This window comes from Anabas testudineus, chromosome 9 (genome assembly GCF_900324465.2).
Source record: "Anabas testudineus chromosome 9, fAnaTes1.2, whole genome shotgun sequence".
In the NCBI taxonomy this organism is placed as follows: domain Eukaryota; kingdom Metazoa; phylum Chordata; class Actinopteri; order Anabantiformes; family Anabantidae; genus Anabas; species Anabas testudineus.
In genome coordinates, this window is record NC_046618.1 from 2,807,405 (window position 1) to 2,831,877 (window position 24,473).

General features: G+C 41.1%; 1 protein-coding gene across 2 annotated transcripts in view; it reads left to right on the forward strand.

Moving 5' to 3' along the window:
- Window positions 1-24,473, forward strand: part of unc5db (unc-5 netrin receptor Db) — a 174,883-nt gene that overhangs the window by 144,614 nt on the left and 5,796 nt on the right. For both annotated transcript variants that reach the window (XM_026343481.1, XM_026343480.1), the window contains 4 exons: window positions 6,098-6,269; window positions 16,084-16,311; window positions 21,159-21,308; window positions 24,172-24,336. In XM_026343481.1, the coding sequence (XP_026199266.1) occupies window positions 6,098-6,269; window positions 16,084-16,311; window positions 21,159-21,308; window positions 24,172-24,336 (715 nt within the window). The remainder of the gene's footprint in view (window positions 1-6,097; window positions 6,270-16,083; window positions 16,312-21,158; window positions 21,309-24,171; window positions 24,337-24,473) is intronic.

Below are 24,473 nucleotides of genomic sequence, written 5' to 3' on the forward strand. Positions count from 1 at the left end.
AGTTGCATAAGGTTGCATATGTCTAATGCTGTAATTATCTATGTACACATCAGTCAGCTGCGTTATCAATTATCAAATATCAAATGGTAATTAGATGTGATAAAGCTGCACTAGTTAAGGAAAAACACTGCTGTTATTTTTATTGTTGTTTTCATTCTCTTCTTTATTTCACCCACTACAAGCACACAGTCAATTTTTACCCACCCATATGTTTAAACTTTACAAATTGTTAAAGGCACAACTCAAAACTGAGTTCCACTGAATCAGATCAGGGAACTAAACCCGATGCTGTTGATCTCATAAACAAACAAAGCTGGCTCTGATTGCGCCCTTATAAAGATAGTTTCTGCAGAAATGTGAAATGTTCAGGTCGGATTCAAGCAGAGAACAACTTCAAAAATCAGAAACAGTCACGTCATTTCTACTGTTCACAAATGTGCCTCTATAGTTAAGGGCAAATCTTGCAGGCTACACACCAGTGACTCTCCTCTGTTTTAAAGGAGATAATAGTTCATGTGAACTCATTTCACATTTGTGCTGTACAACGACAAATATCAGCATCACTACAAACTTAAACTTGCAGCAGCGTGAGTCTCGAGAGCTTTAGGCTCAGCTGTAACCAGTCCTCCATCTCCCTGTTCCACTACCTGCCTGCACATTTTGCCCTGTGCTTCAGGTAGTCGTTGGGAGAATGAGAATCCTCCAAAAGTCATATATACATATATATAGCAGGGGGGCAAGATCCTACATGCCACTCTGTACATCCACTCCTGTTTAGAAGTGGCTCCACTGTTGGCAGTGCTATGCAGTGAGTCTGGGAAGCTTTCCATGAACATACTGTATTAAGCTACATTGAGTTTATTTAAGTACAGTACTTGAATACATGTACTTAGTTACTTATCACCCAGAGATCTAGAGCTGTTTGTGTCTGCTTTCATAGATTCCTCCCTGCGTCTGGTTTCTCCACCTTTGAAATGCTTCAGGCTCCAACCTGACAGTATCTGGTTTCAGCCACATCTTTTCTTTTCAAGTGCTGTTTTTTTTATTTTTGTCGCTCTGTGTAAGCAGAGAGATGTTTACTGTAGACAACCATATTCCTCCCTGTGGTCCGTTGTGCTTGTCATCTCACCAGCTGTCAATCACTGTCAGAGGACATGCAGAGATCTGGATCCTTACTTTTCCCACTGCAGCGTCCATTTTCAATCCCTGTTAGATATTAAAGCTCCTATTCTTTTAGCAACAACAACAACAACAACAACAACAACAAAAAGATGTGTTCTTGAAACCTTTTCAAAGGCTCATGTAAATCTTTTGAAGGCACACTTTTGCTTAGGTCAGACATACTCCCTTTGCCTCTGAGGTTTTATGAGCGCTTTGTGCCTCAGTAAGAGGGATTTCTCTTACAATACTAACAGCTTCCCTTTCCTTACTTTTCCTGGTTGGAAAATGCCTTTAATGATGAAACTGCTGCAGCTTCCTTGTGTGTTTTCTCAAAGAGGTCTGGTTGAACATGAATTGTTGTCTTGATGCTCCTGTTTCATTTTGAAGTCATAAATCAGAAGGTGAAAACTCTCAGAACTCCCACAGCACATGGCAGGATCAGCTATTTTTAAGATGCACCAATGCATGCACATGACACTGCTTTCTTGCTTCGATGCCTGGCTCTCCAATCACAGTCCAGGTGTCCACAGGGAGTGATCCAGCTGAGACATTTTTTTCTGGATGGCGAGTGTCTTGGCAGCTCCTACTCTAAGCCGTCAGCTCTCATGGTCCATAGATCTGGATGGTCACATCGCTCGTTGTTTCATTCCAGAGCGCACAACTCTTTCTCACAGCCGAGGTGACATTACACTTTAGAAGTAAGTGCTATCAAACTGCAGACTGAGATATATCTGGATGTAAAATGTTTGACTGCTTCAGAGGCACACGATTCATTTATCCATCGACGTACAATATGATCATTGAGACCAATGACATATTTCTTGAGAGGTTCAGAGTTCACAGGACACACACGGTGCTTTTTAAAGCTCAAACCATCTAAAATGAAAACATACATGAAAAAAACCCAGTTACAAGTTTACATGGCAGGGTAATCGGAGTTAAGAAATCAGTTTACACAAGAAAAGCCAACTAGCCTGGTTACTCAAATACATGTGTGATAAAGTGTGTGAGAAGTAGTGAATGAGAGATACTGCAATAATGAGGAGAGTGATGTAAGAACTGGTGCCTGATATACTAACTTTTTGAACCAGACTTGCATCCTTGTAACCATTGAGAACATTTTAATTATTTCTGGTGCTGTATATATGACTTTTGGAGAATTCTCATTCTCATTCAAACAACACACACGTCTCTGTACTCAAAACAAAAGCAACAGAGGAGAGCGGACAGTGAGCATTTCCCTCCTACTTGCTCAGGTTCCTTTTATGGACTCATTATCAAAACATTTGTCTGATGTATTGTTATGAAAAACTTAGTATATAGAGTGTATAGTGCATACACACCATCTGTGTACATAAAGATATGGGTGGAAACGCCCCTGAAACATTTCAAACGCAAGGCACGACTGTTCTTCATAGAGCCATTGGCAAAATGCACCGCCGTGTGCTTCAAGCAACCATATTACTCAACTTGCTCAGTGATTTCAGTCGTATTTTTAGTTATGTGAACAGGACTCTCAATGATAAGTGACCAAATAGCATGGTGAGTTGTTTCAAGTGATTAGCCTTGTTGCTTACACTCATTTTCCCATTCAAATGGGTTCTGTTACACCGAGGTCTGGGACTCGAGATGAAGTGGTATGAAAGTTAGTTCAATAGTCATTGTGACTGTGTCATAAATCAAGCCACAGTGCCTTGTAATGCTTTTTTAAGGTGACGGGTTATTAGTTTAGCTTATTGTTAGTGTTTTACAAAGCAGTTCTTTCAATCAAGTAACTTTGTCAGTCCTTGATTGCTGAAGTTGTTTTGAAGAATTCTTTGCAATAACGACTGTAGCCGTTAAAAGGCAGCAGTGGCAGGAGAGAGATGTTATGGATAATGAAATTAGGGGAACTAAAAGTACATGCCTTTGTAGATATTGCATGGATGCACAAAGCTTCACCTCTAGAAGCCTTTGATTAATGTATCCACGTGGCCGATAAGGTGTCTGCTTAACTTAAAAATGGACAAAAGCACAGTGGGACAAACAGGTGGGGGCCTACAAGCAAATAAAGGTGAAGCTAATGGAGCGTGCTAATGTGTGCATTTATTAAGCCTGCCGTCTCCTCTCCCGGCCCAATCTGCCACTTTGCACGGCTCCCTGGATCCCAGAGGACTTAGTCATCACTCACTTTAAATAATGCGCCTCATCTAGGAGCTCAAGAAGCTGCCGTATAGAGCCTTTCTTGTGATGACAAGTGGAATTGAGGGAAAAAAAGGCCGCTACCCTTGGGCACTTCTGTATGGCTGCTGCCAGACTCGCTGACCCGATCTGCAGGCTACTTAAGGATCTGGGTAATCTGCTCCTCGCCTGCACTTTGCATTAAATGTGTGTTCAGGCTCAGCGCTGTTGGCTGAGAGATAGAGAGCGCTCTCTGGACTCGTCAAGAGCAGTGCCGCCGTTGACGTGACAGAAAAACTGATGGTGAGCCGAAAGACACAGGGAACGGTGTGAGGGACGGCCTGTTAGCCAGAAAAAATGAACCTCTCACCCTCTCACCTTCCTCGGGTTTAGGCTGTAATTGGGAAGTGAGGGAGGCTGCAAAAAGAAATAAATTTGGAGTGCCATTTTTGAGAGTGTTGAGACAATTAAGTCTGTGTGAATCATTGCAGTGCAAGTAAACAATCAGTTGTTCAGTGGTAAATCATATGCCATTTAAAGTGATGCTTTTATCCAAGAGCAGCACAGTGAGGGCATCCATTTTCAGCTTGGCTGCTCTCAGTGGGAAACAAACCCTTAACGGCTATGGTGTTGGTGCCACGCTGTACCCAGCAAGCTGCACTGCGACATGAGTCAACTTTTTCTTTTTCTTACATAAAAGTACATAATGAGCAAAGTCTCAACTCCAGAGTATGGCGTGAGTGAGTGAGAGAACGAGAGAGAAAGCAGAACATGTGGAAATACATGCTGTTAGCTTTTATTAGCCACTGAGCATGCGGCAGTATGAAATGTCTTATAGAGTGAAGGGTAATTGGGGTTTTGTAGTTATGGCTTCCAGATATAAGAATGTGGCAATGCTGCTTGAAGCTACAGTATCTATCATTTTGCTGAAATATGCTGCTTTAAATGGTGGTTCAATCCAAGTTCAACTTTTTTTTTGCTTGATGTGGCATATTGAAACATCTGCGTCATGAGTTCATCTACAGATCCTAAATCCATCCATTTTGCATCTCTAGTTCTGATTCGTTCACTGTTCACTTAAAAGACAGTGCCTCCTTTAATGCCTTTACGCACAACACGGTCCTCTGAACTGTCATATCTAATAAAGTCAAAGGTAAGGATCCCAAATAATAATATTCCAAATCAGGACCCTCGGGACTCTAACTCTGCCAAGTTGGCAGAATGAAATGAAGGAGCTACTGTTCTTTCTGCATATGACTTTACCTCAGCACATTAGAAGTGGTCTCGTGAAAACCACAACTAAACTGCCACTACAAATACGTTTTGAAAGAGATGTATTTGTTAACAAAATGATATCATATGTTGATAATTAATGTAAATGAGAAGTTGCAAACCCATTGATTTTGAGCATATCCATAAGGCCAGCGATACCAGATACACCAAGCCAGCAACAACTCAACAAACAACTAGTGGTGATGAGAGCAAATAACTCCCCAAACCAGCAGGTGGCGCTAGTATGTATTCCACGTTCAAAATTAGAAAGCAAAAGCTACCTCTAGTTGAGAATATGCAACCTGCACCAGTGCTGTGAGCTCTTGGTCTTTTGCTTGTTGCACTAAGTTGCTAAGCTAAACAGACAGATTGGTCTCTCTCATTTATGGGGTGCGCTGCTGTTTCAAGATGCTAGGGTAACAGGTGCTCACCAATGACCTGGCCAATGTTTAGTTGAATGGGCAGAAACAATAAGACTTGCAAGACTAACCTTGATCTTCAATATGCAGACAACAGCTTGTGTTGAATTTTACACTGATCAGCTATGATCATTAGGCATCCCTTCGTCATTCTTCAGCTGTATATTAAGGCCACAGCAGACATGACAGGGGAGCTAACCTTTCCAATCAATGCTCAGATCTCCAAACTGTGATGACTTATGCAGGCTTAGAAGGCTTAGTTGAGGTGCTATTTTCCTCCAGCCTTTTCTGTTTTTTTCTGAAAACCAACCTCCGGCACTGCTACTCCTGCCGCCGCTGCTGCTGCCACCATCGTTTGGCAACACCTGCTTGCTATAAGGTGCTTTTAATGAGCTCAGTCCAACTCTCCGGCAAATCACACTGACTTTTTCACCTGTGTTCAAACAAATTCCAGCAACTCTGCTGTGTAGCAATAACTTGAACTTGAGGAGCAGGAGTCCACATCACTGCTGCTCTGAGGGAGTCACACCTGGAAGTGCAAGCCTGCAGGCACGTTTTGTTTGCAGCCCACCTCTTTTTATAACCTCCTCATTAGCTTGTTGTTTTTCATGTGGCAGCAGAGCCTCAAAGAGAGATTTTAAACATAATAGAACTAAGATAATAAACAAAAAAGTTGAAAATGAAAAGTCACGTGAAGATCATCAATGCTTTACAGCAGGAATGGTGCTGCCATGTGCAACAGCAGTGCAACTGAGCTGTTTCAACTTTTCTTTATTACCACAAATTATGGATCAAGGTAGTGACATTCAAAAGATACAACTATAGAACTTGATAAAGAATTTCATTAACACATAGTTCAGTCTTCGAGCATAGTAATTTACTGCATACATGCATGTAGATAACCCCTCTCAGCAAAAATGCATTTCCTGTATAATGCACTTTGAACGCAAGCAGCCATCAAAAGGCACAGTTACAGGAGTCATTCTGCACTAGATTTATTCCAGCACTACCTTATTTTCTTGTATCCTCTGCAGTGTGTCTCATTCGGTATGTGTATGTCTCTGTGTGTGTCATGGTGTGTTTAGTGTCCAAACACTGGAGGGCTGTGAAATCCTCCTTGGCCCAGAGGTGACGTACGGTCCTCCAGGCCTGGACCTCTTGTGCCCAGTGGCCATGACCATCGCTCACTGTGCTGAGGTGGACGCCGAGAACTGGAACATCCAGCTCAAGAGGAAAACCCAGGACAGCAAATGGGAGGTGAGTGCTGCAGGCCCACACCTGTCAAATGCAGTGCAGGCCAGCTTAGCTGGGCTCAGACATGGCATTTGGCTCTACTTGGTTGTGTTTTCCTTCACTCGCTCTATTAAGTTTTGTAGTTAAATGTTGAAAAGGATGAAGGGAGGATCAACCCATCAAAACCCTTTATGTTTGCACTACATAACCTGCTACACCTTAAAACTAGAACACAAAAATGAAGAAAGACTGTGCTCAGAAATAAAGTCTTAAACTGTTGAGGTCCTGCTGTGACGTTGCCACACTGAAGTTTGGAATCTATAAATAACACAGGCTCATTCGCTGTGATCGCTTGAATTAGTGTTTTAATCATTTCCACCCACTGGCCACCTATCTCAGGTGAAATGCATTAAAAACTATTTGAATCACAGCCACAATATGTGACTGATACACTGCACAGGTACCTGCTCGGTTGTTTACGTCATCGCAAAAAAATAGACAACCAGACACATCATAATTCAAACAAAGAGTAGCTACACTGATACTGATACCTGCCTGCCTTCTATCCAACTCACTGTGTCTTCATCAACTAATGCAGCTACTTCAGATATTCCTGGCTGATTCCAGTAGTAGTTGTGGATGATTGTTTGTATTAGCACTGCATGACACTACACGCTTGACTTGCTCGCACACTCAACTCTGCGGTCACCTTCCACTCTAGGGAATTCTTCAGCATCTTCTTCTAACTCATAGTTTTTGTGTAACAGTTCACACATTTCACTCTAAACCAACTTGTTTCCAGCTATGTCAAGCAAAATAGCTCCTGCTGCTACCAGCTCAGCAGCAAACCACAGATAACATTGGTGGCAAGCTGACTAAGAAAATCACAAATAAAGAGTGCGGTATGTTTACGTGAGTTAGTGGAGACCAAAACAGAGCTAAAATTATATTGGACTTACAGTGATTAGGTGACTGGAAACACAACTCCAAATGAATATTAATGTAGTATAGGCAGCTTACTGTTTTCTACTTCATATTATGTGATTTTAAAGTTGTGACTGTTACTCAAACAATGACTGAAGATAAGTTTAGAAACATGAAATGCTCCTTATGTTAAAACAATGCCCAATATATACCAACTGTGGTGCTTGCTGAAATGAATGCAGTAAAATGTAACATATGGCCTGGATAGAATTTTACATAACTGTCTGATTAGATAACCTCATGTGGATCTGCCAGCAGTCAGTATAAATACGGTCTATCTGACTGCTCGCAGGACTGAGCCCAGGATTTTCTCCCTGCCAGTATAGCAGCTGTTAGAAGCGTGGATGTCGACAGCGAGCTTTCAGTGTTAACACCCGATGTCATTTACTGTCAGAATTGATTGTTTGCTGTTTTTTGTTTTACCCCCTGATGATGGGAAGGTCATAATTTCACCTCACCCATTTTTTTCTCCTGCCGTACAGTAAGTGAAGGTCTCTCGGTAAAGGACAGTGACTTTGGTAAATAAATGTTAAAGTCATGTTCCGTGACTCTATTCTCACCCTCTGCTCACTGACCTTTATACTGTACAGCGTATGTGCTTCATGTGGTAAAAGGTCCGGTTAGTCTGAGTGACACATGACTGCTGAATTATGTGTGAGCCGTAAAAGACTGTTGGCGCTTTGTGGGGGAGCTGATTGATCCAACATTATGTCCTCTGTGGGTCCACAGGGTGACATAAGGCCACATGAAGGTAACGCCGGCAGGCCGGCAGGAGGAAAATAAAGAAACAATTACAGCGTGTAATTGCCAGGAAGGGACATAGCTGCTGTCAGGGAGGGGTGGGTGGGGGTGAGGTATCGATTAGCCGACGAGGAAAGACATGGCACAGTGAATTTAGACATGAGGGAAATAAGGAGGAGAATCATGGAGATTGTTTCTCGACAGATGATGACACAAACGTACCACTGACACCTAACACAACCAAGCGGGGCAACTCACACGAGTTAATTTACGTATCTTGTGAGCTTCGCTCTGGTGCTTTGCAACAGGAAGCATTGTATCTTTTTCCATGTATTTTCATTCCAACAGCGTCAGCCTTTTCTGTTTCTTTCTTCTTTTTTTTTTTTATTAACCCGCCATTGAAGAAGATTACTTTTACAGGTCTGGATGAAGTCCCGAGAAGCTTAATCCCAAGCCCCAAGGCATAACGAGCCCAATCTCTGTCGACAGTTTGCATTATTTGCTTGTATTTCCTGAGCAGCAACACGATAACAAGACAAGCAAAGGGGGAAATGATAAAGAGTCAGGAATTAATGTAAATGTAAATCTGACGTAAAGTTTTGGCAAGCCGAGCATGGGTCAGAATAATGAATGCTGCTGGTTCGCCCCTGGCTGTTTTGGCGGTTGTCAGCACTTAAAAGAGCTTGTTATTTAGAGGAAGAGCCGCCAGATTCGCCTGCTCTTTACATTCTCTGCTTTTGTCGATGGATATAAATATGAAGGTTATTCAAGATTCAAGATTCCAAAAACTTTATTAATCCCAGAGGGAAATCGTTTTGCTTTGTTACAGTTGCTCTGAACTCAGACAGAAAGAAAGGGAACCACAACCAGGAAAGATCCAACACCAACACAATACAGAATAAAATCAATACAGAAAACTCAATGTATGTACGGAATATATGAGATGGATGAAATTAGGTCAATAAGTATAGTCGACAAGTGGCAGAAAATTAAGTATGATATGAGCTGTGTTCTTTCTTGTTTTGGTTTCAAAACCTTTGTCCAGCTGATAACATAAAATATTTGTCTTCAAAGTTTCTTTATTTTCTGAAAAAGAAAGTCTAAACCTGTTCTGTCTGTGTGTGAGCAGTCAGCATCGTTCTCGCCGGCAGGGTTCTTCTGGTACGTGTGCTCACAATGTCTAGAGTTTTATCCCTTGCACAAACCAATAATTTACAGAGTTCAGTTGCTTCTTTAGTTCTGCAACTGGGACCCTGCTCTGATTAATTGATTTGGCTGATTGGACACAGTGACTCACACAGGTCTGTAGTTTTTGCTCTGAAATGATTCCCAATCCATTGGGTAGTTCCCATTTACTCATCAGCAGGATTGGAACGTTCCACACATTTATTTACATGGTTTTCAACGTTGCATCTTTCCAGAAGTGTTAAAGAGAGCATCCACATGTGGACTTCCTAAGGCAAACATGCAACACTGAGGTGGCCCACATTTAAAATAGCAAACATGACCTCAAAATCCCAAATGAAACTTTTGGGAAAGATGTGGCACAGTCGGTTTATTTGGATCATTCTTGGCTGATGTGGCCGCAGAGAGCATGTTTGCTGTCCAAGATTAAAAAAAAAAAAAAAACATTTATAAAAAGCACACGACACGTGACACACACAGCAGATGCAGATGCTGTGTTTGACACGCGTTATATGCCATCTGTGTGTATCGCCCTTCATTTTTCTTTAGTTTTTACATGGTGGTAACCAGGGGTCAGCAGCCTTTACTGTCTGAAGAGACGTTTTAGGCCAGAAAGGAAAAAAAAAAGATCTGTCAGAGCAACAAAATATGATTTGAGCCCTCACAGTGATTCTTCTCCGGCGACTCACTAAGGTCACAGATCCTGAGCTCCATTCTACATTTGTTTGCTGAGTGTAGCACAGAGTCTGAAAGCGGTGATGTTGCCAGCACCGTGATGCTGAAGGAGACAGAGCTCAGCATTGGCTCGGTGCCCTCTGGATGTCAGCATCAGTGCACTCCATCCCAATGTAACCCCTGGTCATGTCCTCCATGAAATACAAATTCTGCAGCCACTGGAGATCTTCCAGTCTGGATAGGTCTGGCCTTTTCAGGAGGGGTTTCACATGTTCTGCGCAAGTAGCAAACTGCAGGACCTCTTCTCTAGAGAGCTACCACACTCTGTTACGGAGCAGCGCTGTCAACCTTCTGCCATTATGTTGTTCACCATTTTTTGCTGGTAAAATGTTTTCTTCCGATTCATATTTTTATGACAAAGCCATTGAGCCACTACAGAGGAGTTAAAGAGCCACATGCAGGAGCTGCCCCCTGCCTAACCAAACATTATATTCTTATGTTTAGCTCCTCCTGCTGACACAGCTACAGTAAACGCTTTGGGTTAGGAGCACTGACACTTGTGAGTCCAGCAACCGTAAGGTTCAGGGTTGAGTCTCTATGAAGAGCACACACAGGGGTATCTGTGGCTATTTTGTCTTCTGTTGATTGTAGATGATCTGTTTCTTCCAGTGACATCAGGAAATAAAGATTAAGACAAAGTGCCCAACTGAATGTCAGATGCTTCTCATTAACAGTAGGGCAACTATTAAACTTTTCTAGTTAGTAGCTGTTCTGCTGCATCAGATCATCTCACATGTCCCTTGTCACCCAGTTGTCATGGAAATGTGATTATTAGTTTAGCATTGACTAAACAAACTGCTGAAAGAATGCAGTGTTAATTAAAGTAAGTATTTCTGCTGCCAGAGCAAAGAGAACAATTACAGTGACCGAAAGGGAAGAAACAACACCTCATAACTTCCATCTGGTCAAAATGTTGAATTCGCAGAGCTAATTAGAACAGTTTCTGTGTATTTCTTAAGAAAAACAATATGTGTCAAGGGTCATGTTGGAAGTCAAAGAAACCTGTGCAGCTATAGTCACCATTAATTAAGTTATAAAAGACGTGGCATAATAATCATTATAAGCTAAGTAATTTATGCCCTGTGCTCTTAACTTTATTTTAAAGGCTGTAGTTTGTCTTTTCCCTGCTGCGATCGTGTCTGAACACCCGTGTACTGTACTGTACACGATGGGTGTGCTGCAGCCTCAATTAACCAACTTCACAGCCCCCTACCCTGCCAGGCCACCCTTAACCAAATTATAGCCCACTAATGGCATAATAATTAACATGTAATTGTTCCACAAATGTAATGAATTTCTAATCATGAAATTAGAATTTCTAATAAATTATATATATGTCTTGATATAATCACTTATGCACTGTGGACAAAATCTGAAATGTAAATGATTTAATTTGAGTGTATTATTATTATCATTGTTGTTATTATTATTGCTAATTAAGTCAATTGTTGCCTTAATATTGCACAAATTTATGTGTAATTACTCTTAAATTTCAAACTTGTTGAACATGATATGAATTTAGTTCAATTGTAGTCTAATTACCATGTAATTCTAAATAAATGAAAACATATTTTGCACTACACAAATTGCAATTTTGCAAATGGAACAATTACTCATTCTAATTATTATGTAATTAACAAGCTGTAAGTTACTAGGTTACCATACCAGGGTAACCTAGGTTACCATACCAGGGTAACCTAGGTTACCACTAAAGTTAATTTCCTTTAGTGTAGTGTAGTCAAGTACGCTGTGAGTGTTTTTAATGTAGCCAACTTTATAGTTCACCTCAGATTTGTCGTGTGAGCTGTGGAGCATCTGGAAATGGGTTATTCCTCCCCAGACTTTGTCTTTCAGGCTGCGCTTCTCTTCTTGTATAAATGTATAATTAGTAACAATACAGATTCATACCATTTACATAATTAATGGAAGCGGCAGTAACAAGAAACATAAACATTAACCTACCAAGTTAGAATTACATGATATACATGCTTGTACTGTACAGTATTTAGCACTACACCACTACGGAGCTGGATATCTATCAAGATTGGATAACACCAAGGGTTAATTCACTTCTGAACAACTCTTGAGTACAGGACCACTTCAGAGTTGTATTACCATCTTCTCAGTGTGGTTCAGCCATGACAGTGTGTCGTTTAACAGACATTTGACATTTTGCTGAAGCGGTTTCATACCCACAGATTCCAATGCTATGCTACTTAAAACTAATCCACAGTCCTCTTACTACAACTTCCACTCAGTGGACTCCAACTCTTTATTTACATCAGAATTTGGCGCATGAATTGTAGAACATCATACATGCTTGTACGTATATTGTTAAGTCGTCTGCATACATTCAAATATGGACACTCTGACATATTTGGATACAACCATCTGAACTGAAGCTGTTCTGCAGACATAGAGCAACACAGGTCACACAACACATACTGTATTTACATGTGAGATTGATCAGTATCTATTTATATTTTACATGTCCTGAAAAGTAGTAGTAGCAGAAGTAGCAGAGCACTTACCTCAGTTGTTCTTCTACCATGTCTTATTGTAGCATCTCTCTCTGAGACCTGATGCCGCCGATTAGAAACCATGTCAGCTTCCCTCAGGTCAATCAGTCAGAGATTAACATGCTGAAGAGCTCTTCAGCCGTCTTCCTGTTAGCTAATAGGGGCGTCACGGCCATGTATTGCTTCTTCCTCCTCGCTTCGGTTCAGCTTCATGTTTACCTTATGTTTTGCTTTTTACAAGCTTGAATATTGTTTGACAGAAATAAAAAGAGTTCCTTTTCCGCGGAAGAGGGCAATTCCTCAAGATGTGCAAGTGTTGCGAATGAGGAACGGAAGAAGACTGGAGGGAATATGAATAAAAAAGATGCTTGTCATTTTGAGATTTGGCTCTAGTTTAATTTTAAAAGGGCACAAAGAACCTCAGAGCTTCTTGGTTAGAACTAATGACTTACCACTAAGGTCTAACCTTAAGAGAGACGAAGGAGGGTTTTGAGAATGCACAATACGTGCAAATGCACAACGCCATCAATATACTCTTATTTGAGCTGTCATTAAAATACTCACTGTTCACTGAAGACTGCTCAGCACTCTTCGCCACAGTATGTTATTATTCAGACTACACTGCAGTGAGTTAGGCAGTGCTTATGAGGATGCACAAAGGATAGGTATAAAATGCACAGACATTCACAGAAGTCATCCTAACACCTGACATGAATGTGGCTGAACAAAGTGGGAGCATTTCTCACTTTATGTTGCTTCCCTTTGAGCAGTGCCTGATCGTAATTTACGATCTAATAAACTGCATTTGCCACGAGAAAATCTATTGGGCCTAGTGTACGTTTGCATGCTTGTTTGCTTTTTATAAGGAGCTCTGTAGCTTTTTATTTAGAAAGGGGTGCAATACAAAGACCCACTCCTCCTACAAGTAGCAGAGGCCGCATCAATAAAAATCAGCAAACATTAATTCTCCGCTTGAGGAATCTGTACCCATCTACCCCCTCAGTCCCCACTCCTACAGCCTTCACCTGCAGAAAAAGAATCACAGACATTACTTAGCAGTACAATATTTGGAAGACTAAAATTAGTTCACTTTGGAGTATTCCTGCTATAACATGCAGATACCATACTGCAGTTCCCCACTGATTTTTGAGTGCGTAAGTTATGATGAATCATTTTTGGTTCTTGGTGTGTGTGTAGTGTGTTTTTGAATCGACAAGAAAGATCATTTCACATAAATACTGAGCTTCCATAGCGGCTCTCACCAGTTATCAGCAAGTGCTTTGATAACTAATTGTGGGGAAAGAAAGTTTAAACACAGTTCAAAATCTTTTAAATCCACACTCCAAACAGCAATGAAGCCTTGCAGCGTGTTTTATTATCTATTATTATCTAGAAGCTAAGTTGTATTTTGAGTTTGCACAAATCATTAAATGACAAAGGGAAAAGCTTCTCGAAGTCACACGTCAGTGTCATTTTGAGGATATCATATTGTTATCTTAGATGTTAATCATCGATGAAGACACATCAAATCTGCTTAATGATTTAAAAGGATCTTCTTTATACCTCACATTTTTAAATTGTTTGTACATCAGTGAATACTTACAGTACAATCAGATAGTGCTAACACCTCATTCAATGCTAAATAAAGTATCCTGTATCATCTGAGTTTATTTCTCCGTATGTTAACACTAAAAGAGTGTCGTCAGGCCATGTAGCAGTTCTACACATGCTGTAGTGTAAGTGGACTTTGTGGGGGTTTGCTGTCTGCCAGCCCACTATGATTGTAATACAACTTTTAATTGGAGCAGTGCCAGTTGTGATTATTTGTGAGGGGAATAACTTTTGTTCCAGTGGCTGTATTTTATCATGCTGCGTGGTCTCACGGCTCCTCATTAAATAGCATAATCACTGTATTTCATGGATCGCTAGGGTGGGGGTTACGACATGCAGCGTAACAATATTGTGATATTGGATGTTTGAAGGTAAACCTGGTGCATTTTACCGTGGATAAAAGCCTGTATTTTGCGTCACAAGTAGCTGAATTGTATATTTAATGACATTTGCAATTTTCTTTCAGATGCATTTGCTTTGAAGGGAATCTTGGAGTTTTCCCTCAAATTGGTGACATTTAGTTTCTGGTTTTAGAGAGCAGCATTTGCCGATTCATTTGTTGCAAAAACACAGATTGACGTTAGCTCTTTCAGATATTTCCATCAGCTAGTAATTGTTTCTCATTGCTATAATACAACTCTCACTTCTAGATGGGTTGTTATAATGACTTCTGTTCATCCTCAGATGTTCAGTGAAGAAAGGCAGCAAAGAGAAAGGGGACAAAAATGAAGGACAGTACATAAAAGACTCCATTTCTGTTGGAATGAAGTGCTTCCTTCCCAGCAGCTGTTGCCATCGCATAAATAAAACACTTTCTATCATTCATAATGACTATTTTGTGTTCTGCTATGTACTAACAGCATAACTCATGTAGGAAATGGTTTTCTATGTTCTCTGGAGACTGCTTACAACCTGTGTGTGTTTTCGCTTTGTGATTTAAACCTGGGTTTATGTTGCTCCGCCATTATTCAACAGCAGTGTACCAGAACTCAATCTCGAATGCATTCTTCTGTATGCAGAAGATAATTTGCCCAGTTTTCTAGTCATCTACGTGTATACCTCCATCTACAGTATGCAGCTGAATATTTACTTCTACAACAGACTGGAATAACGAACTGTGTGCTGTGTCGGGTGGCTCAGTTGGAAGTGTTTCTGAATAATATTGAGGCTGTATAATTTAAACAATTACAACTTGCAAAGTAATGAGCTTTCTTGAGAAAATGCATGAAGGTGATGAATATCAGCTTTCTAAGTTTCAAAGCACACTTGATGAGTGTAATGCACTACTATCAAGCCATTTGAAAAGAGGCTGAGCACTCTTTGAGCACAATTGATTCACACTTTTCCCATCACTCCCCTCTGATTCTCATCATCACATTTTGATATTAAATCCAAATGTCAATGTACAAAAACGCTACACACTAATTGGCCTTGATGTTCCAATACTTTTGAAGCAGTATATACAAGGCTGTATGTGAAACTTAAATATAATGCTAACATGTCACTAATGGCTTTAGCTCCTGTCTTGTCTGCTAATAATTTTTCACAGCACTGTATGATGAAACCCTGTAATTGGGGGTATATAAAAAATGGCTGTAATTTCTACACACCAAAGACAATATTTTTTTTAGCAAACACTCAAACTAAAGCTGACATTCTACACTTTAACTACATCATTCATATCAATTGTAGTGGCCTATAGATTGAAATTGATGACAATTGTATACAGACGTGATTGTAGTTCATTGGTTTTTCCACAATATCCACTGTTGAAAACAGTTTTTAATGTTTTGTTTTGTTTTTTGTATAAACATATAGGTCTACATAATTATTTTTGAAAATGTCTGCATTAAGAGATTGAGACAAGATGTGGTGATTAGTCAGATGAATGATAGCATCAATCATTAAACTGAAGCTAGTATTTTTGTCTCTTGAAATTTGACAATTTTATCATCTAAAAGACACAAAATCTGTCTTCCATGATCTAAAAACGTTGAATAAATCAGTTATGCAAGTGACAGATGAATGAATGAACTGTGGACCACGTTTGTTCTTCAACGCAGGACGTGATGTCAGTGGAGGATGAGTCCACTTCCTGTTACTGCCTGATGGACTTGACAAGCTGCCACCTGCTGCTGGACCAGCCAGGCTCGTACGCCCTGGTGGGCGAACCCCTGACGCAGGCTGCCATCAAGAGGCTGAAGCTGGCGGTGTTCGGGAGCATGGAGGCCGGCTCCATGAAGTACAGCCTGCGGGTGTATTGTGTGGACGACACGCCACACGCCTTTCAGGTAAGGAAGGGCTCAGTGATTGGCTTTCACTGTGTTTGTTCAAGAGGGGTCAAGTCACGATTATTTGTTGTAATTTAAGGTTTATTCCTAAAGAGGACACGGACAGTGATAGTGGCTTAATTAGCAAATTCATATACGGCTTCATATAAGGCTTCCGTGAGCTGAGTCTCTTATAATAAATTAATGTGTGCTTGGCTAGTCTACATCCACCAATACCTGAAGTTCTCTTGTTTAAATTATCATAAGAGCAAAATGGCTAATTATATTTACTCATTTTACCAGTACTTACACTCATTGTGTTTAGTCTGAAACTGTCTTAATTACTAGTTTGTTTTTTGCTGTCTTTACATTTGTATATGTTATTTTTCAGGTGCAGAAGACTGTAGTGCTGTAGTGCTGTTCACAGTCCCCACATGAAATACAGGCTGACCTATAAGTTTAATTTACAACCTACAGCTAATGGCATAACATTTGCATGCTTAAAGCTGCACTGATCAATATTGTTATATGATCAATGCATCACATGGCTGTGTGTAATGTAAATGGGGTCACTCGTAGTGATGAACTCACAGAGAATTTTTTACCTGATTCTGCAATTTCCCTCCGTTCTACGCGGTAGTTTAGCTAATTATTCTGGATTTGTGGCCCACAACTTCTCTGTTTTGATTAATTCTGGTCGCTCTCATTGGCCCTATTTACTATAGGAGGAGGCTGTTTACAGCCAAAAAGCTCAGATTAACACTTTATACACTAGCTAGAAAAGTAAAAAAAATAGAGAGAACTGGAAAGTTCCTTCAGACTGAAGCAGAACAAAGTGAATATTAAACTTCATCAGGTGCCTAGAAACAAAATTCTAAATGAGCTGATGTTTTTCTGCTACTGCTGGATGTCTAATTGAGATTTTTTTTATTAATACTCAGTTTACCAAAATGACAAAAACAGCATGTTCTCATCTACTCCTGCTGGAATCTGGCCATGCAGAGACTTTTGGTTTAGTTTGAATTATTTGTGTCTAAGTTCAAATGATAAATGGAATTGCATTTGTTGTGCTCCAAGTGTTGGAATTTACAATTCAAAAAAACATCATCTGCAACATATTTGTTACAAATATTGTCCATCTGGAGAATCTACAGAAGCCAAATGTTTTATATGCACTCATTACTAAAATAGCTCCAAGGAAAAGAGTTGAAAATGAAGTATGTGGATTATTCGGAGTTACATTTTTCTAGAAATGTTCAATGCTGCAAAACACCACTCACTTCCATACTAATGGAGAGTGAAGCAGAGTGAGGCCAAATACCACTGCAACAATTCATATCTGCTATTTTGTTTTAATCTTCCAAACAGTTCAGAATTCAGACCAGTCTTTTATGAGCCATCCAACACCACTGTCACTGTCTGTACCCTTCACATAAATGTGAGCATGCACAGTTGTACTTTAGATCTCCACACTACTTGGAAGTAATATTTTATATAGGACGCACAAACTCTAAGTCGAGTCATTGTCGGCCCTGGCCTAGATTCAAACTGAACATCTTGCGTCTATGTGGTTTTTTGCCTGAGTTCTGTGAAGCAGCGCAGACCTCAACATGTGCTCTCTATCTGTTAAACCATGTGAGTGATTGCAGATTCATTACCAGTGTGAAACAATACTGCAGAGCTGATAGTGGGGATCCAGCTTGACAGATTCTCTCCCAGTAGTTTTAATAGACTGAGATAGAGGCTGCTGTACTGTAATCACCACTCAACCTGTTAACCAATCATTCTTTTACCTTGCTTGGCTTGATTATCCTTCAGCGACCTATAGGCTTTTTGAGCATCAAGCACTCGTCAATGAACATCAGGGAAATCATGCTTTCTGTCCTCCCTGGAGAGACTAGGCTAACAGAGGAGCCGTGCCGGGCTGAACAGAGCACCGCGAGCCTCGTGACTGACTCTGCCTCCCGACCGCCTTTCTATCATGTCGCAGCCGTCAGCGGCAGCTGGCTTTAAAATGTATTCTGGGTTTGGTTTATGGATTCCCAGCCTGCTGAGCAGATGCCAGACTTTTGCACGTCCCTTGGGCTCCTGTCTGTTAGTACCACATCTCTACTGTGTGTTTTCCGAGCTCCGGCACAAAGTCAATCACAGACTGGATTCTGGATCAACAGGAAGCCTGATGCAACACAAACACTCGTGTGTGAGAGCAAGAAAGGGTTTTGACTGGCAGGTTCTGATATCTTCTGTGATGCGACACGACGCTGCTGTCTATTTTAAAGTACACCTCTTCAACAAGTCAGATTTTCTACGTGTTCACATCCACGGTGATGCAGATTGTTGGGTTTCATCATTTCTTGGTCTCTTCATCAAATTAGTAAATAAATATACCATCCAGTTCATGTTCAGTCTTACAACAACCAAAGGTAATTAGAATTGTTGTGGAACAGTTGTGTGGACGAAAATGGGAGAAGTGTTGCTTAGGAATCGGGAGAAATAGTCGATCTGTGTCCAAGGTCACAGCATTGATTCAGGTCGTATTGTAGAGACAATGAAGAGAAGGTTCCTATAGTACCTGGAAATACTGGATCAGCATTCTGCTGGCAGATGCTACCTTCTGGTACAATTCTACAGTGCTAGAAATAATGCTCAACCTTTAGCCTTTGACCTGGTGAAGGATCATTTCTACAATGTCCCACATTCTAAAATCAACAAGAAGGAATCATTTATTTTAAATGATAAACCCAAAGAAGCTGAAAATAACTATAATTTCATCCCAGGTTAGATTAGAACTTCATATTTCAGGATACACAGACATGATGTAAGTGTTCTTCCTGTTTGCATTCTCAGTTAACACCTAATTAACGGCTAAAGGGGAGCAGCCTCCTGTCTACATACAACCGGGACAAATCGGTGTTACTGTGACAAACCATCACACCACTGGAAGCAGGTTATTTTCTGCATGTTTCCTGTGTGATGTATTTCAGATTTCTCTGGTATTAGATGTTTTATTTGTTTAGAAAAGGAGGACGAACAACAGTGCCGGTGTCAGATCCAATTCATTGGTACTGTTGTCAAACTGACTGTCTTTCACATTAACACAGGCCTACATGTGTTAAAGGGGGTGTTAAAAACCCAACGGTGCTTCCACTGTCACTGGAAATGCATTCAGTTCAACTGGACCACCACAGTAATGGCAGCACCACTGATTGCCTTTATTATTATATAATTAACTCATTATTTTCTCAACTCAGCAGCAAGTTCAAGTCCAACGTGGTGTTTTTTTTTTTTTTTCCCTCTCATCCGAAAGGCCTCATCCTTTCTAACTGTCTGGTCAGGGGTCCTAGTCATTAACAGGTTAAGCTTGAGGTCACACAGGGACTGCTGCCACGCTCAACCTCCATGTGTGACCACACGTGTGTCTTTACCCTGCTGTGACCCTAACAAGACACATGATGGTTGGACGGGACAACAGTACGCATGTGTCCTACAGTTAAAATAAAGGTTTTTCACAACTAAATACCTGCAGCTCCCAACCACTCAGAATGGTCTTAGCATGTCTTTCTGGAGGATCATGAGTCAGGCCACCACTCAGCACTGGCACCAAAATTCTTGTAATTGGGTTTTTACTTGAAATGACCGCAGGAAATAATAGTTAACGTCACACCTTATGTTTTCATGCTCACAGCTTGTAGCTTTGACTCTCAAATCAAATGTTTTCAAACTCAGGTTTTCCATCTTTTGTTCTGGAGATTTCAATCGTCACTTATTGCCTGGGCAGAAAATGAACTTGCAAACTTTGCATGTCAAAAATTCCTCCCACCACTTTGAACCTCTTTTCTCCTGACTGGATTTCTTTTTCTTGGTTGACACTGCAACACTCCCGCTGCTGCAAAACATGATCTAAGACACATCAGTCATGTGTGAGATGTGTCAAACACCGCAGATCAGGAACAGTCACATCAAGCTGACAGATTCAGATGAGTTCAAGATAGGGAACGTCATCCTCATTCATGCTTTACTGGAAAAATCACAGAAATCCAGTGTTAGCCACCTGGATGTTGAGTGTCTTAACAGTTTTGAAAAAAAAAAAAATGGAAGCAGATGGCAGGACAGAAACTCCATATTCCAGGCTCCCTGCTGTCACATTTGTTTTTCCTGTGATATATGCCTTTCATCTGAGTATTGCCAACAGTTGATTGTTTTCACACCTACAGCAATGACAATATATAGTACGCCCAGGGCCTTCTCTCTTTTTTTACAGACACACACACAACAGCGCACACACAGCCACACTCATGCATAGACAAGCTTCTATGTGCACTAAAGTCAGAATCAATCAGCACGACCTGGCATTAGTCTCAGCTCCATCCCCTGTCTTCCCCCTTTGTGATTGAGACGGCCAGACACCGAACCATCGCAGCGGGACACTGAACAATGATGACAGATGAATACCTGCAAGCGACAATCAAAGTGCTCTTTCATCATCACAGATTCAATTTGGGAGATGGACATTTGCCCCCACCACCACCACCACCGCCCCATCGCCCCCAACCCGATGCACGGATTTCCCTGGCATTAAAATCCAACCTTCAATCTGTCATGTTGAGGCTGCGAGAGTGATGCTAATGTGCGAGCACGAGCCGTAGGCTTTGCGGAGACTTGACGTCACTTGTTGGCATCCTGGTTCTGTGTTAACATTTGTGATGAGTCAATTAGCGGATGTGACAGAGGAAAAGGATTAGCAACAGGTGTTGGTGCTGATAGCTCTGAACCTTCAAAGGCGAAGCGAGGATTGTTGCTTTCTCAGTGTTCTCTCGCATTTATCTTGCTTCTTTTTTACTCGCCCCTTGTTTTCCTTTCCTTTCCAGGGAGTGGTGGCTGCAGAGAAGACGAAAGGGGGTCAGCTCCTCGAGGAGCCAAAGATGCTGCCTTTCCGTGCAAACACCTTCAGCCTCCAGGTGTCCATCCAGGATGTTCCACAGTTCCTGTGGAGCATCAAACCCTTTACCACGTGTCAGGTAACCATGGCACTAACTGACAAGCCATTAATTCAAAACATACTGTAGATACCAAAGTGCTAATTTGTAAGATCCTGTTTCTGCTGCTAAGAGCTAATTACTGCTGTGTTTCTGCACCGCTCCTTGTAAGGTTCACAAATCAGTCAAACAGTGTGAAGAGACCTCTGATGTGTTTGTGCTTGTTGTTTGTCTTTTCTTTTTTTTTTTGTTAATGATGTTGCTGATTCTTCATCTTGTACTGACTTTGTGTGTTGTGTGATGTTTATGTCATTTTATTCTCGTACCATTTCAAGGCCCAGTCATGAGTACTACCAGTAGGCCAGCCAACAGTGGTTACATAAGAACAAATAAAATAAAAGAAATGACAGCAATAATGATGATGCATCAGTTTAATACAATTTAATTGAGTTACCGTCAATTCCATCCAATCCGATTCATACATTTCTAACCATGAGCTTCACATCATTAAAGACAACTTGCAAAGCAAAGAGCAGTGGAAAAACAAATTCATATTTTTAGTTTCTCACCGCTGATCGTGAACAAATTCATCCTTCTTCTTCTAATGTATGCTTTATATCAATTAATGTGACCACAAACACATGCTTTTTCCATGATGAATTGATTGGGAACAACATAATATCCGCTACATGAATTACATTTCATTTAATTTCATCAGTTATTTTTGTAGGTGAAGGGGTCATACTTTTCTTAATTCCTAATAAACCATTAAGTCTGCATTTATAATTAATTACATTTAATTTATTCTTATATCCTCATTTATTTTACATGTAATTGGTTTTCAACTTTAGAAGACAGACCATTATTTAAGTGGAGAAGCCCCTGGCTACAGAAAACAGAGTGGATTGTGGATTGGACTGTGTCAGTTGTCCAGTGTGCACTATGCAAGTAGAAAGATTAGGGCCACTGTGTTTGCAGTTGGTTTAAATTTTGTGTGTAGAGGAAGACCCATCACGACACAGTGTAAATTAGTATAGTGGTATAAATCCATGCTACCCCAGTTTCCTCACACTGTCCAAAGACCTGTATTTTAGGTTAATTGGTGACTCTAAATTGCCCATAGGTGTGAATGTGAATGTGAATGTTTGTCAACCGTGTGATTGGCGACCTGTTCAGGATGTACCCTGCCTCTCTCCAAATGACAGCTGGTATAGGCTCAGTACTCCTGTGACCCTTGAGAGAAGAAAGCAGTTAGGATAATGAATGGATGCTATTAATAAAAGCATAGACTTATTTCATTAGGACCCACATTAGCTAGCGGGGTAGGTAGCATCACGAACCAATTTGCAGCTTTCGCCTTGGAACACAAAGGCTATAAATTAGCAGTGGTAACTAACTCATTTACAAACGAACCATATTCCTGATAAATAATATGATAAAAGTGAATATATAGATAGATAGAAATACTTACAGCAACATTTATTTCTCTTTTCTATTTCAGTCTTATGTAGGGAAGTTGACTCCACAGATTGCCGTGTTATAAATTGTTGTAAATGAGGACAGGTTGAAAACTAGATCTGAATCTGGAATGTTTCTAATTAGAAAGAATAACAGATTGAACTGAACCCGTCCTCATTTTGACAGCAGCCAGGACCCTAACTTAGAACTTAGCACTCATAATGGTTTGTGGTTCCGTCTGTTTAGCTGTCTTTGCTGTTTATCTCATACCAAACTGCAGCTAATCTGCACTCGGATGCTGAGTGACACAACAACAGCCTCCTCTTGGGTTTAGAAAATATTGTTCGCATAGTGTTAGGTGGTGATGTTTGTACCCATTGTTGTCACATATGCTCCTACAAAGAAGATAAGTCAAATCTGAAAATAATTTCCTTTCAGCTCAAAAACATTCATCTGCTCTTGCCTGCGTGTGCCATGTTGGGCTTTAAAACTGCCTGTAGCATGAATCCTGCTGTCACCCACATCTCTGTCTTGAGGATCATAAAGATGGACGTGACTTGGGATTAATAGCTTTGTGTTTGTTTTCCTCGCAGGAGCATTAAGATGCAAAGCAGTATTAGATTGAGTGCATCGCAGCAGTCTGCAAATGCTGTTTTGTACCTGTTGTCGCGCCGCTTGCAGAGCAGCTGAGCTGTGTCCCCACTGTACGCTGTTGTTGCTTAGAGATCTGAATGCAGGGTGAAAAGCTCTGCATTTCAAAGACACCCACCTTCTCCCTCTCCCTCTCCACGGGCTTATTTATGAGAGCTTCGGGATGGCAGGCAGGCAGGCAGGCTGCACGAACCTGCTTTGGTGGAGCAGGTGTAGAATAATAGCCGAACGTCGTGCCATTCATCAAGTCAGCTTTTAGTGCTAAAGAGCATCTGAGCTTTCCGTGTCCACAAACCCCTCCCCCTCCTCTGCCACCGATCCCTGACTCCATTATGTGCGGGTGTGAGCTGCATTGGGCGTTCTGGATCAGAGCCACGAGGGGTTAAATCTTCACACAGGCCTGTTAATGCCACGGTCTTCGTTAAGGTCACTCTTAATATGCAGCTATGGCAGCAAGGTCAAGGACATTTCCCCACAGATGTCCCTGCTCATTGGAAATTAATGATACATCAGAAGCAATATTTTCCACATTCCATGTGTTCCCATATATATTGCTTACACTACTTAGCATGCAAGTGGCTCCTGCTGTCAGAGATCTGTGCAAGGGGTTCATTTAATAATTGTAAATTGTATCAGTAGTTATTTTCACGTCTAAATACATCAAGTGTGACACTTTAAAGTTAAGTCTTACTTGTTGTCAACAGGAGGCGGAATCATCTCATTTAAAGCATATGTCATCATTGCTGCGAATTGCATTCCAGATGTCCCTCTTTTTCTTCTTCTGCTACATCCGCAGGAATTCTCCTTTCCCCAAGTGTGGTGCAGCAACCAGCAGCCCCTGTACTGTGCCTTCTCTCTGGAGAGATACAGCCCCGCCACCGCCCAGCTCTCCTGCAAAATCAGCGTGCGCCAGGTCAAGGGCCACGAGCAGATTCTGCAGGTCTACACGGCCGTGGCAGAGGTGAGGCTGCGCAGCTGCGGGAGGCAAGGAGGGAGCACGCTTTGCTTTCTCGCTCAACCTTTATGTAACCTTCCCAGAGTGTGTCCGCCGACAGCCGGGCCAGCTCTCCTGAGCTTGCATTGTGTATTAATAGAGTC